The 14,058-nt window shown below is 40.6% G+C and overlaps 1 protein-coding gene across 3 annotated transcripts in view; it reads left to right on the top strand.

Annotated features, from left to right (window-relative positions):
- Positions 1 to 11,510, top strand: part of ppm1e (protein phosphatase, Mg2+/Mn2+ dependent, 1E) — a 38,398-nt gene extending 26,888 nt beyond the window's left edge. For all 3 annotated transcript variants that reach the window (XM_067494096.1, XM_067494097.1, XM_067494095.1), the window contains 6 exons: positions 99 to 220; positions 1,691 to 1,890; positions 2,612 to 2,800; positions 2,900 to 3,043; positions 3,491 to 3,584; positions 4,129 to 11,510. In XM_067494096.1, the coding sequence (XP_067350197.1) occupies positions 99 to 220; positions 1,691 to 1,890; positions 2,612 to 2,800; positions 2,900 to 3,043; positions 3,491 to 3,584; positions 4,129 to 5,063 (1,684 nt within the window). In that variant the 3' untranslated portion in view covers positions 5,064 to 11,510. The remainder of the gene's footprint in view (positions 1 to 98; positions 221 to 1,690; positions 1,891 to 2,611; positions 2,801 to 2,899; positions 3,044 to 3,490; positions 3,585 to 4,128) is intronic.
- The last annotated feature ends 2,548 nt before the right edge of the window (positions 11,511 to 14,058 follow it).

The following is a 14,058-nucleotide window of genomic DNA, read 5'->3' as shown; positions in this document are numbered from 1 at the left end:
GTCTGTCATTCAACAGCCTCTTGGTCTCCTCGGCAAATTATTTTTACGCAGTTTTAATTTCTGACCCATTCTAACTGTGTGGTCTCTCTTGCACGCAGTAACTGCCCATGCTCCCTGGCTGCAGCCCTGGCCAGAGCCACAGCAGACACCATCCTCCGGAGTGACCTCACCATCCACCACCTGATAAAGAACGTAGAAGATGGAGCTGACCCATTAGCACGTGAGTCCTCAGGGAGCCCACGAGACCACTGGCTTTCTCTCACTCACGTAGATGCAGAGACAAATTAGGTCTCTCTCTCTCTCTCTCTCCCTCACTTCATCCCACACAAATACACATACATTTAACCACCAGGGTTTTGTCCCAGTTCTCCCCCGCAAAGCTGCATTAAGTGGTATTTGACCGCTAGAGGGCAGAAAGCAGACTCAAGAAGAACACACTGGCCAAAAGCCAGGATTTACTACATCCACCATGGGCCAACATTTCATTAAAATCGTTGTCTGCTCATATTTGTATTATGAAGGAAGTTTGCAATTTTAAAATGAAATAAGTACATTAACTGTTAGTAGATATAATGTTGAATCTGCAGAGTTTTTACCGCAAACAGAATGTGAAAGTTAATTTTAAATTAACAATTTATTGAATAATTTTGTATAATCTGAACAAGGTCACATATAGTAATGAACTGTATTTTATTTTAGGTCAGCTTCAAATGCATTGTTAATCCCACATGCTATTTATATGCACAAATGTTGCAACGACATGTAAGATATTTAAAAAAGTGCCCACTTACATGTTAAGTATTTTCAATTTAAAATTAAATGTTTAAACTATTAATAAGTTTTAAATACTACAGACAGATAGTTTTCTTTGACAACTTTTTACTGAAATATTATGCTTTATTCACCAATTAATAATTCAGACTTTTTTAAGGGTAGTTATTGATGCCAGATGTAGTGCTGAAATATGTGCATTTGGAGCAACTGAGGGGAGTTTTGTACTGGGACAGTCGTTGATGTGCATGTACTTGTTTAGGTTGAAAAGGTGAATAGAGGAAATGGAACACTTGCTCTCTATATCTTTTTTGGGGGGATCGGAGTGAGAGAACATAGATGGGATAGACTATAACACCTACAGCTAACATTAGTTAGCTGTTTTTTAGATCTTACAGAAAGCCATAGCCCTGACGCGACCTCGGCACTCACCTCTGTTCCACTATATTTTGTAACTCTGTGCAATCTCTCAGTGTGGGTTTCTTTCATCTGCCTCTCCGAAAAAGTAAAACAGGTCCCTGGGAGTTTATCTACAAGGGCATAATTTCCCACTGGGGAAGGGGACTTTTCACAATTTTTGACACAGCAGAAAAATTAATTGAAAACTTTTACAGTTTTATGGCTGAACTGCTGGCACACTTATCTGGTTTGCCTTAAATTGTCCCTAGAGCCGGTAAAGTCAAACTGACATTGTGCTTGTCAACTTATGTTCAAAGATTTCTGGTGCAGTACTTCTAGTAACTTGTAAACTCTGATAGCTATTTAGCTGACAGGAAACATGAAGTGTCCTCTACTGGTCAGTGGACGGCCACAAAGGTGAACATGAAAAGGTTAAATGCTATGACTTAGTTATCACATACACAGGAAAGAGGCATAAGAGGCTAATTCTTTTGTCTGTGAATGTATGTTTCTGTGTTAGAGATCGAGTCGGTAAAGGTGGCCCGACTGGTGTTTAACAGACTCTTTGAGATATGCCGCCTCTGGCAAAAGGAGATTCCCTTCCACCGTCGTCCACAGCCATACTACGAAACGTCTATCCACGCCATCAAGAACATGAGGCGCAAGATGGAGGACAAGCACGTTATCATCCCTGACTTCAACACACTCTTCAACATTCAGGTAGATAACAATGTCGACGATTTCCCACGCCTCACTCCATACAAAAGCAGGTTCCTTTAGCGCCATTGTTAGGCCATTGCAGTGATGATTATTAATGTTTCTCCTGGCTTGGTGGCTGATAGCTTCTCAGAATTAGTGTCAAGTGGTGTTTTAGTAATAATAAGAATAGTAAAAATAGCTGCTACCCAGACAGTTTAAGTGCTTAGCACTAGGACCAATGGGGAATAGAAAGTCATGACACATGTATCAATGTACCAATTGCTTCAGAGGACCCATATATTTTCTTTCAACTGACTTTTGGAAAAAAAAAATTATATGACCAATATTCATTAATTACATCTGGATCTAAATATTCAAACAACATTGTTAGATATTTTAAAAAGTATCTATACAGTACATACAAAAAGAAGTAAGCCGCGGTTTTCTTTTGCTATTATAGTTTAAATTTCTTTTGATTAGCAGCAAGGTGTTTACATGAAAGCTCCCCTATTTTTACTCATGCCGATACTCACAACTATTATACTGGCTTTATTGCAAGGAGGTGTCAAATAAATTGTGTCCTGTCACCACGTGCATATTTGTTAATGTCTTCTGGGATTGAGTTTTGTCGTCGTGTTGTTATTCAGCAAGCGTAATTTCTTTGAGTTTAAAGCTTCTCATATCCCATGAACACAATCCAACCTCCATTGTGAATACTGTCTGACTATTGTATGTCTCTCAGGATCAGGAAGAACAGGCTTTCTTTGCTGTGTTTGATGGTCATGGCGGTGTGGACGCTGCCATTTATGCTGCCAACCATCTCCACGTCAACTTAGTTCGTCAGGAATCTTTCAGACAGGACCCGGTCGATGCGCTCTGCAGAGCATTCAAACTCACTGATGAATGCTTTGTGAGGAAGGCCTCGCGAGAGGTAACCACATAAGAAAGGAATCAAACCGTTGAACATTATGAACTAATATCTTTTCTACTGTTAGCTCTGATTTGACGACTGTACATGCGTCTTTGGCAGAACCTGCGTTGTGGCACAACGGGTGTGGTGACTTTCTTGCGGGGCCGAACATTGTACGTGGCTTGGCTGGGAGACTCCCAGGTCATTCTGGTTAGGAGAGGACAGGTTGTGGAGCTGATGAAACCGCATAAACCAGACAGAGAGGTAACACACTTACACATACACACTCAGCTTTCTTGACCACCAGGAATGAATCTGTCATAAAGTGGATCTGTTTTCAGAGATGAGCGATACAGCTTCACAGCTGTCTGTTAGATACATGAATGAAGCTACAGCTGGTTGGTTTAATTTAGCCCAAAGACGGGAAAAAATTTAAATTTACATAATTCCCAAAATGTTTAACTGTTCTTTGGTAATGTGTAGACAGAAATGTACATTATGTTATACATATAATATACAAAATTTGCAGCGTTGTCTATTCAAGAACCTGTATGGGCGAGTGTGATTCACTTTAGGTGCACAACAGGGGGGATTACTGCTTTGTACTGAGTCATTTGCTGCAAAAAATAGCAGGACAAGGCTGATGTATCACGTGACAGTGATCACAACCATGACCACCACTGAAGCCAGCTGTGCTTCTTGTCTCTACAGGATGAGAAGCAGAGGATTGAGGCTCTGGGAGGATGTGTGATCTGGTTCGGTACATGGAGGGTGAATGGCAGTTTGTCTGTATCCAGAGCAATAGGTAAACAGTTTGCTCCCAAAGGTTTCATGAGATGTTAAGATCAAGTACTGTATTTAGGCATGTGAAGATAAATAGCTTACCACTGAGTCAGCCTTGCTTTTAGTCAACAGGACAATTCACAAGTTACTTCTAGTTTGGGTAGTACATGTACATAAATGCCATTAAACGTCCCTCTGACTTCCCTATATCACAACATCTGTCTACTTCTAGCTGAAAAATGCCTCACTTGGAGGAATCACTTGGAGAAACCTTCTATTCAGATTATGTCTTTGTGTTGTTCATGCTGTGGAATTTTTAATCCTGCTTTTACAGAGCTCCTCCAGATGACATCATCTGGAGGTTGATGTTATGTCCTCCAGGTAATGTCATCTGGAGGAGTTTTTCAGCTAGAAGCGCCCTTTATTAAATCAAGCAAAGCTTACCTGCTGAGTGTCAGTCCACTTGTTCCACTCAGATCTTGTGCAAAGCACAAACCTTTACTGTTGCAAAATAACTTGAAATCTATCAGTTCTTTAACAGATTAACCTGTTTCCTGTTTTGACAGGGGACTCTGAACATAAGCCCTACATCTGTGGTGATGCAGACCATAGTATCATTCCACTAGATGGTTCAGAAGATTACCTGATTCTGGCCTGCGATGGCTTCTGGGACACAGTGAGTCCAGATGAGGCGGTGCGGGTGGTCAGTGACCATCTCCAAGAGAATGCTGGAGACACCAGCATGGTAGCCCACAAGCTGGTGGCCTCAGCCCGTGATGCAGGCTCTAGTGATAATATCACTGTCATAGTGGTCTTCTTGCGGGACCCACGCTCCCCACCACCCACCAGCACTGAGGATGAAGAAGAGGGTGTGGTGGAGGGAGAGGTGGAGGAAGAGGAAGTAGCTGAGGCAGATGATGAGGAACGTGAAGAGGAGGAGGAGGAAGATGAGGCAACCAGGGCAGACCGTGATGGTGGTGAGGGAGGTAGCACTGCGGACATTGGGGGGAAGAGCCGTGGAGGATGGCCCCTGCAGCAGTGCTCAGCCCCTGCTGACCTTGGCTATGAAGACCGAACAGACTCCTTTACGGACAGAACTAGCCTTAGCCTGCTGGGGCCGTCACTCGAAGGTCGCATCTCACTTTCCCAGGGCTCACGGCAGCCCTGCCCTGATTTTAGCCCCAACCTTGTAACAGCCTCCTACATCTACCGAGAAGAACGTCCTCTGAGGCGTAGGTCCTGTATCCCTTTTCAGGACGCCAGTATCTCTAGCTTCACGGACCCACTGTGGCCCCAGACAGCCATGCTGTTGGGCCAGGCAGTGAGGCAAAGCCACAGGTTTGGTTATGGCAATCGCAGGTGGGTTCGGAGGTGGCCAGGAAGTTCCAAGGAGCTGCTAGGCCTGTTGCCATCTGGTCACTTGCTGCCCAACATGCAGCGCTTCTCCTACCAGAAGCCTGGAGTGGCAGTGTCTCAGCGTCCCTACGATGCCACCATCTGAGTAGTTATCCAAACTAAACCATTTCCTTCATTTATTCAGTCCTGCTCCCTGCCCTCAAGCCCACCCACCCACCTAGGCCTTCAACAACATGTCTTTGTTCTTATAGTAGGTAGTTGTGGCTCCTGCGGTCGTTATGTGACTATTAAATTTCTGCCGAAAAGAGTGGTGCTCTCTGTCCTAAGCCGAAAGGTTTCCATATGTAAGCTGGCCCACTAAGCACAGGCCCTGCTCCTTAATGCTGTAGGTAAAGCGCAAAAGTCCATCGTCTGCATTGTAACCATTGAGTAGTTATAGGCCAGAGCTGCAAATACAGGTCAATAGAAAGTGTTCAGACTGAAAGTAAAATTCATCTTAGAGGCTGCACCGTCACTTACAAAGTCTAAGCCTGAAATACAATTTAGAGTGATAGTATAAAGTAAAGAGGCAAAAAAACAAAAAGATCTGGAGTTTCGAATACATTTAAAACTCAATTGCACAGTCGCCTGTAGTGTCAGATGTACAGCTGAAGTTGGTATTCGAATACCACAGCTCTTCAGTGTGAACTTTGACAAAAGGCAAAGGTTCACCTGCATTCAGTCTGAACACTTGTTTAATTCAGATGCTTGGTCTCTCCACATGCTTGGCAGTGTCTTTAGACAGACTTTATGTATTTGGATAGGAGCAAAAAAGCATGGTAGGACAAATTAGTTGTTCTCAGGTACACGTGCAAAGAAACATTTGATCTCACCACTTAGTGATTACAAAAGGCAGCAAACACAACTGGGTTAAAGCTAAATGGACACCTGAACATTGCACTCGTATGTGACGGCTGAAATTTCCACTTGAAAAACCATAAGCATTAATGTGCTGTTCTACCAGCTTCCATACTCCTTTGAATGCTTTCTTCAAGGTTTTGGACCTTGGCTGCAGGGATTTTCTTCCATTAAACCACATGTACAGTATCCATTAGCAAGGCTGGAAACTGATGACAAACAATGACTCTTTCCCAATACGATTATACCATCATAGCCGTACACTAACATCAGGGTGTCTCTTCATTTAAACTAAACGGCCGTGACCAAACCTTCCAAAACGCTCTTAGACCAAGCATATAGAAAATGCTTTTGGGTTTTCATTACTTATTGTAAGTAACATATACACATAAGCCACATAAGACAAAAAAAAATACCAACAAAGTAAAAGAGGGTGACGTTGGTCACCAAGCGTTGCCATTTGTCTTCCCTTCTATTTAATGTTGGTAGAAATGTAGGGTGAGCTGACACATAATAGTTTGTCTTGAGACAGCTGTCGAGAATGTCAAGCGGCTGAACTTTAAATTATGCTCTAATGGCCCAGCATGACTCTTTGTACCCTCTGCAATCCTTGCGGTGGCAGATGAATTGAGTTCTTGGAGGAGGCCAGAACAATCATTGCCCCTGGTTTCTGGGACTGAAGGCACATGCTGTTCTGCCATTATTCAGCCACAATTTGTCTACAGATAAAAGCACTTAAGAGATTATAAAAGATAAGTAGTCGTTTATCTGAATAAATGCTTAATGTAGTCCAGTATTCCAGATAGCGATATATTGTTGGGACCGTGGAGGTTTGGGGGAGGGGAGGAGTACTTCAAAATCTATTTTTGTTATTGCTGTTGCATGTATTTTAAGTGTATTTACTTTTAAACAAATACAAGTAAACATAAGTATTTTCCAGCAGACTTGATATAGAACCACAAAATGTTGAGCCAAGATAGTTGAAAGCTGTAGAACATGTGCCTTCAACATGAGTTACTACTAATTACTAGATTATGAAATTCTGGAAAATACACCTATTTAGTTTAGTGCCAAGACTTGGATGAGTAAACTAATAGCACTGTCACATGTGTTAACATAAACAACTACATAAAGCATGAGGACTGTAACCGTGGGGGAGCAGACCACTTTTTTTTTTTTTGCTTACCCTGCATCCTTTATACTGTATGTCGCCATCAAGTACTGTAGTTAAGATCCTTTCCTCAGTTGCTGCATTGGAAATTGTTATAACCCACAGAGGAGCAGCCAGCGACCTAACTACGATAAAATGCACGAGCAGTAGTTGTCTTAGTATTCAGTCCATATACAGATAGATGCAATGTATTAATTTGTACACTTTTTGTTACCTTTTGAGCTCATAGCTTACCCCTGATTATTTCTCTTAAACTTATCTGCTAGATGTAGCTTCATATTCAGCATACAGACACTAAATCATTTTATAATTTAGGAAGTGAATAAGTGCATTTCCCAAAATGCCCTTTAGAAACCTAGTCATTAAAAATACGAGGCCTCCCCATTTTGGGGCACTGGTAGCTTGGGAATCGTAGAGGCGTAGTATCAGGGGAGGCAAAGTGGGCAAAGGCTCGGCCGCCACCACTCCCACCACCAAAGAAAATAATAAAAGAAATTGCCACTTATATTTGCAGATTTTGCAGCTAGAGTTTAAACCCCCTTAAACCTCACGCCAAGGTTCTACACAGTGCAACACGTTTGAACTGCAGCCCCTTGATGCTACTGTATGACTTGTAGTTAGGACAGTCAGCAAGCTAACTGCAAATTATCACCACTGGAGAGAAGAGCGCAGCGAACATTTCTATCTGCGATTATAAATACACACACACTATAAATTTGCTATAGCAGCTACTATGATAATTACGGGTAAACCCTGACCCACTTCATAACACTGTCGGTCACTTTCAAAGTACAAAAATGACCCAGTTCTATTTAACACACTTAAACTCTCATCTTCTCTCTCTTTCTGCTTTATTTTTTAATATATTTTTAGAGCACTTGATTTTTGATTTTTGATTTTTTGCTAACCCCCCGCCCCTTCCTGCTGCTGCCTTTTTGGCTTTTCCTTCTTGCATGGCACATAACAGCGTTTACAAAAACATTAGCTGATTTCCTACTTCAAATTCATAATAATGAAAACAATAGATTCCAGGTTTCATAGAGAAATGAAATGCGGGTTGACAAATGCGGGTTCTCATATTTTATTGAGCAACTGTTGATTCTGGCACTCGAGGTACTTGTGATCACAGTTAGTTGAGTGAAAACTGGTTTTGAAACATAAATGCTGTAAGGGTATTAAATATTCCACAAACATATCATATGGAATAAAACTAAGGCCAAAGTAAGTCCCTGGCAAAAAAAAGTTTGCAGCCTTACATCCTTAGCTGATGATCCCTGTAAATAATAATTGGAGGTACAAAAGCACCATAGCATCACATATACAGGAAAATGTAAGATTACAATGATTTACTTCAACTGGTAATGTATGAACAGTATGTTTGACTTTGAATGATATGAAAGACAAGGCTTTGAGGATGAGGACTAATCAGTGTGTTTGACAAATGTTATGCGACCTCAGGTAACGACTGAGCTGCAAATATTCCACTGCGTATGGGATCTGCATTTGGAAGCCGCACCCATGATACAAATAATATATAGTGGATGTCCTTTTTTACATAATATCTACTGCCACAGAATCCTGCGGTTAGCTAATTATTTCCTCCTTGGTTTTAAGTAAAATTGTTGTTACATTTAAATGTAGTGAGCCAGTAAGTAAGATTTTCAGGTTACATTAACAGACAGAAAATAGAGTTTCATAACTGGGATTAGACAAACACTGTTCAGAGAGGGAATTTATTTGAGCTTTCATTCAGATGCTTAAATTATTCCTCAACATTCCCTAACATCTTAACATAATTCCCCATATTTTGCTGATGGAGTGAATTTCCAAACTTCACGATGTTACTGAGACCTAGATTCTGTCAATTGTGCCTCCACATTTCTGGTCCAGTCACAGATGAAACTCGTAGTCGGCGTGACATGAAAAGAGGTGATTTATCTAACAATAGCTAATGGTTTGACATCCTTGGCACAGAGGGCCAGCACCTGCCCTTCCCATCATGATGGTGGAAGGGGGATTCACCTCGGACTCTTCTGGCACTGTCTTGTGGACTAGTGAACATCAACATTAGAGCATTAGAATGTGAGTGGAGCAGAATGTACCTCATGTCCCAGGATGTTCTCAGATTGAAGTTGGTTCATGTGAGGGTTTTTTTTTGTGTGTGTGTGTGTGTGTGTGTGTTTTGTGGTGTGGGGGTTCTTTTTTCTCTGGGGTATCTAGCTACAAGGAATGTACTGCCAAGACACTCAACTCAACAAATGAAGCCATTGGACATCTCTGTGGAAGTATCACTACAGTCATTGCCTCACAAAGAGTTGGTTGATAGCGATGTGCAAAGCATCAGAACACAATGGAAGCCACCATCATTACAAGTATCCACTTGGGCATAGATGTGTGTATGTATATTAAATGTGCGTTTTGAGTGCTGGAGGAGTGTGTATATATATATGATAATTCTGTCTTTTAAATCTGTGGGTTTGATCCATGCTCCACAAAGCCTGACAGATTAGTCAGTTATTGATGGACTGTCCAAATCTCCCGTCACCAGCGTGATGTGGAGGTGAGGATGTGATGTGGGGTATCAGTTTGTAAACCCAGCCTCCGCCTTCACCAGCTGCTCACATATATATAGCCCTAAAGTTTTTGAACTAGTCTGACTTTCACCGGAGAGTTGTAGTGTCCTGTTGTGGCTAACCCTGCTTTCTTACTCTGACATACATAAAAACCTTAGAAAAACACATAAAGATGCAAATTATCAGCTTCAAATATTGTTTCTAACTGTATCTTCAGCTTTTTCTTTTTAGAAGTTTGAGTTGAAATTTAAAATGTGATCAGCCTTAACGAACACCCTGCCAATCAAATTGTATCAGTAGTGTGTAGGTTTTTATTCCAACTCTGCAGGTGTTGATGAGCATGGTGTCAATTAGAGATGGAGAACACGAGTAAACTGTTTGGTCCTCATTTATAACTGTATTACAAATCTAAATGGTTACACAGTGTAGTAAGAGAATCAGAGTTGCCACAGTGAGACAAAAATCATTTTGTCAGATCTTGTTATAATGACAAAGATTTCTCAATAGAATGAGATACTTTTCTCATAAACTAAGAAGTCATTCTGTGCTGGGTAAAACTTTTAGTCCAGGATAAACAGCTGCCATATCAACACTCTTAGTACTCAGTAGAAACTCAGTAGGCACTAAATGAAAATTTGGTATATCTGTACAAAACCTTGTGAAAGTCCATTTCAGTAGATGTAATTAAGGGGATAGGTGGAAAACTATGACCTGGTACTAGATTAAAGGTCAGGTGATCCCCCGAATGTTTTCAAGATTCATCTCCAGCCAAAATGTTGGACAGACAGATTGACATGGATATTCTCAGATGGAATAAGTAGTTGTACTGTAATTATTGTATTCACTCTTAAAATAAGATACTTTATTAATATACTGTAACAAGATACTTGGTGTTTTGTCATTATAACAATATCTTTGGTGTTACAAGTTGTCTCACTTCACGTTCTGCAGGAGGGGTGAACAACAACAGTGCTCAGTGACAAGCATCCGTGGATTCCATTCACCAAAACCCCGAGAATTATAGTGAAAAACCGCCGCGAGTTGTCACTATGAGCAATAAAAAATGCTAATCATCATTACCTGTGGTAAATCCTTCCTCCATCCCTGCAGATGTTTCCCTCCCATGATGATCAAGGCAGGCACAAGTTCAGCTCTGCTCTCCCATAATCTCTCACTGTAGGGCCCCTCCAGTGTGAATCTACACTGTGTCTATGTACACAAAAAGCTTTTTCTTTATCTATGTAAGCAATAATGACTTTGCATAAAAGGCTCTCTGAGGGTTTGTCTTCTGCTGAAGGATGCGACAACACATACTTCTGTCAGCCATAGGGTCACAGAGCAGAAATGCTAAGTTCCTGAAGTCAATTTCACATCCATTTTTTCCTCATAAGGAATAGGATCCTAAGTCATAATCTGCTGCTGGTGGTAACGTTAGCTTAACTCATTCCCACATTTGTTACAAGCAGTCATCAGTCAGTCCACTTTTACCTGCTCTCTGTGAAATATAACATTACTCTAGACCACATCACTAAGTCTGTGGCCACTTAGTTTTTGAGTTAAATCGCTATAATGCTGCACGTCCTTGGAAAAATGAATGTGAAGCTTTTCTTCTTAAAAAAAAAAAAAAAAAAAAAGGAGCCATGATTAAGAAAGCAGGACATTTTAGTTGTATTGGGATTCCTCAGCTTTTTGGACATCTGTGTAGATTTTCTATGCACCAAAGGGTAATGTGGATAAGGGGGGTTGTGATTGATCCAGGCCAGCTGCCCACTCCTTCTTGACCTCCAAGTTTGAAGACAAACCCCATGATTGGCTCTTCTTCAACATGCAGGTTAGGATAAAAAACAAATGGTGAAACACTTGTTGAGTACCTGTATGATCTGTGTTCCTGTAGTATATAAATATGTGTCTTGTAACTGGTGACTATCATGTATATAAAGATTAGACCAAGTCTTTGGCTGATGCCTTTTTCTTTCGTCTGTGTTTGCTTTCTTTCTCTGTCAGGCCTTGGTTTTTGGCCCTCTTCTCTCTGTATATATCACCTATTGGCTAAATCAAATTAAATATAGTCATGATGATAATCAGCTGTTTGTCTCTGTAAATGCAGATGACACTTCTCAGATTACTAAATAATGTTAATAATGTTCTGCCTCTACCTGGGAAAGCTGGATATCAAAGAACCTCCTGCCACTAAATTTGATATAAAACCGACATGCTGGTCACTGGTCCAGCTCAACTTAGACACCAGTTTGAACATTTAACAGTGAGTCTTGATAAGTGTGTGACGTCTTACTTGACAATTAAGAATCTTGGTGTCAAAGTTGACCCAGCTATCGCTTTTGAACTACAGATGCCACCAAGGTGGCCTTTGCTCACCTATCTAACAGCTAAAAGTTGATCTTCTCTGCACATGGCAGTTGTAGAAACTTCAATTCATGCCTTTGTGTCATCCAGACTGCATTACATTAATGTTTTATGTTCAGACCTTCCACAAGCTCGTATTAGACGCCTTCAAAGGGTCCAAACTTCTGCAGCCAAAACCACATTACACAAATTCTGGCTTCCTTTTATTGGCTCCCCATTCAACTCAGATCAGATCAAAGTGCTTCTGATGACTTAAAAACTCTAGTTGTCTGATGCTATATACATAAAATTGAATTGAAAGTGTGAGGATTCCAATGTAGAGCCCTAAACGATCTCCAGATTTATAACACCTTTCTACTTTCTTGGTACCCAAAACACTTTACAGTGTAGCTTGTCTAAAAGTGGCATAGCTGCCATGCAAGATGTTGACCCAACCCACCAAGAGCAATTCTGGGTTCAGTGTTCTGCCCATGGACACCTTAATACTGGGACAGAAAGAGTGGCTGACCCACGTTTGAGAGACAACCACCCACCCTCCAGAGCCACAGCTGCTCACAAAGATTTGGTTCTTGGCTGTTCGTGTACAATATAGTTACATTGATTATTCAGTGTAATAAATGAGAAGAATTCTCAAGTAATCTAATATGAAATAAATTAATAGCTGCTTAATTTTTTCTTTTCTTTTTTTTTTTTACAAAAGTGGCTGGTTTTGAGTCTCCAGTTTCCACATTGGTGAAGTGGTTAGCAGGGTTACATCACCGGTTATTTTACGCATCGGCTCTGGCCCGTTCAGTTCATGATGAGAAGTTAACCACTTGAGGTCAAACCTACATTTCGAGTAATGTAGTGTTTGTGAAGTAGTTTTGAGTCATACGTGCTGCTTTTTACTTCTATCTGAAACATTATAGACACACATACTTTCTACACCACTACATGTTTCTGAGTTCTACCAGTGAGTTATTTGTCGACAGTTTGAGGCCAATGGAAGACAAACTATCCAACTTTCACATGGGACAAGAACATTTTACAGTAAATATTACAAATGTAAGTAAGAAAAACTTGGACTTGCTCATTCTTTTTACTTGTGGCCCAACTAAGATTTATCTTGAGATCCTCTGAGCTGTGGATATTTAGCAGAAACAAGATATTAAGTAGAAAGATCAAGAGAAAGATCTTTTTTTTTTTTTAACTCTTAGCAGTAAATAAGAGAAGAAACACATAGAGATTATTGTCATGGAGTGAAGCAAAATACCAGAACCACACTATGTGAGAAGTGGTGTGATGCTGTTACAGGGCTTTAATGTGGAACAGTGCTGTCTGCTGTTACATAAACAGCTTTACAAAAGTGAGCCGTCCTCCACATTCTTTCTATAAAAAGACTCATCATTTCACCCCACTCATAATCTGGCTTTATTCTCTCCTTTCCAGCAGTTTGGGCATTGAGGAAAACAGGCTGATAAAATCCAGAGGACGAGAGAACATGAGGGGGTTTCTTTAAGAAACAAAGAACAGATGAAGAGTTTGACTGGAACTGGAAGTCTGGGGCGGGACACTTATGAATATGTGAGTGTGAATTGGTGGGTGGGGGGTGTTAATGTGTCAGGATTCAAACTTGTCTTGGTTCTTGGCAGTAATAAATGGAAAATTATTAATAATTACATGATTATTCAGTCACACAGCTGTGGACAAATTATGTGTCTCTTTGCTAGTTGTGTATCTGTATCAAGTTGTTTTTTTATCTTTTGGGGGATCACAGCACAATTTCCTTTTTTACATTAGTACTTCATCCACCACTTCAGGAAAGGTAAGTACTGTGAATCCAACCTGATGGTTGCTAAACACCCATGACAGTCCAACATATTTGGAGTTTCTGCTTAAGCTATAGGTCACAAACGCAATCATAAATAATGGCCAAACTATACCTGGACCGAAAATAAACCACTATTTCTGGGTAATCTTTTTGTAACAATCTAACTTCCGCATTTTTACAGTACAACAGAACTGTTGTATCCTCATTGTAAAAATAAATCACCACGTGAGTGAAACGGAAAACGCCAGCAGACTCAGACGACACGAACTTATTTTCAGGTTTGTAAACATTTTATTTGTTAAAAAGAAAATCTACAACCAAATAA

Source organism: Channa argus, chromosome 24, assembly GCF_033026475.1.
Source record: "Channa argus isolate prfri chromosome 24, Channa argus male v1.0, whole genome shotgun sequence".
NCBI lineage: Eukaryota > Metazoa > Chordata > Actinopteri > Anabantiformes > Channidae > Channa > Channa argus.
This window is presented reverse-complemented; position numbering and strand designations above follow the sequence as displayed.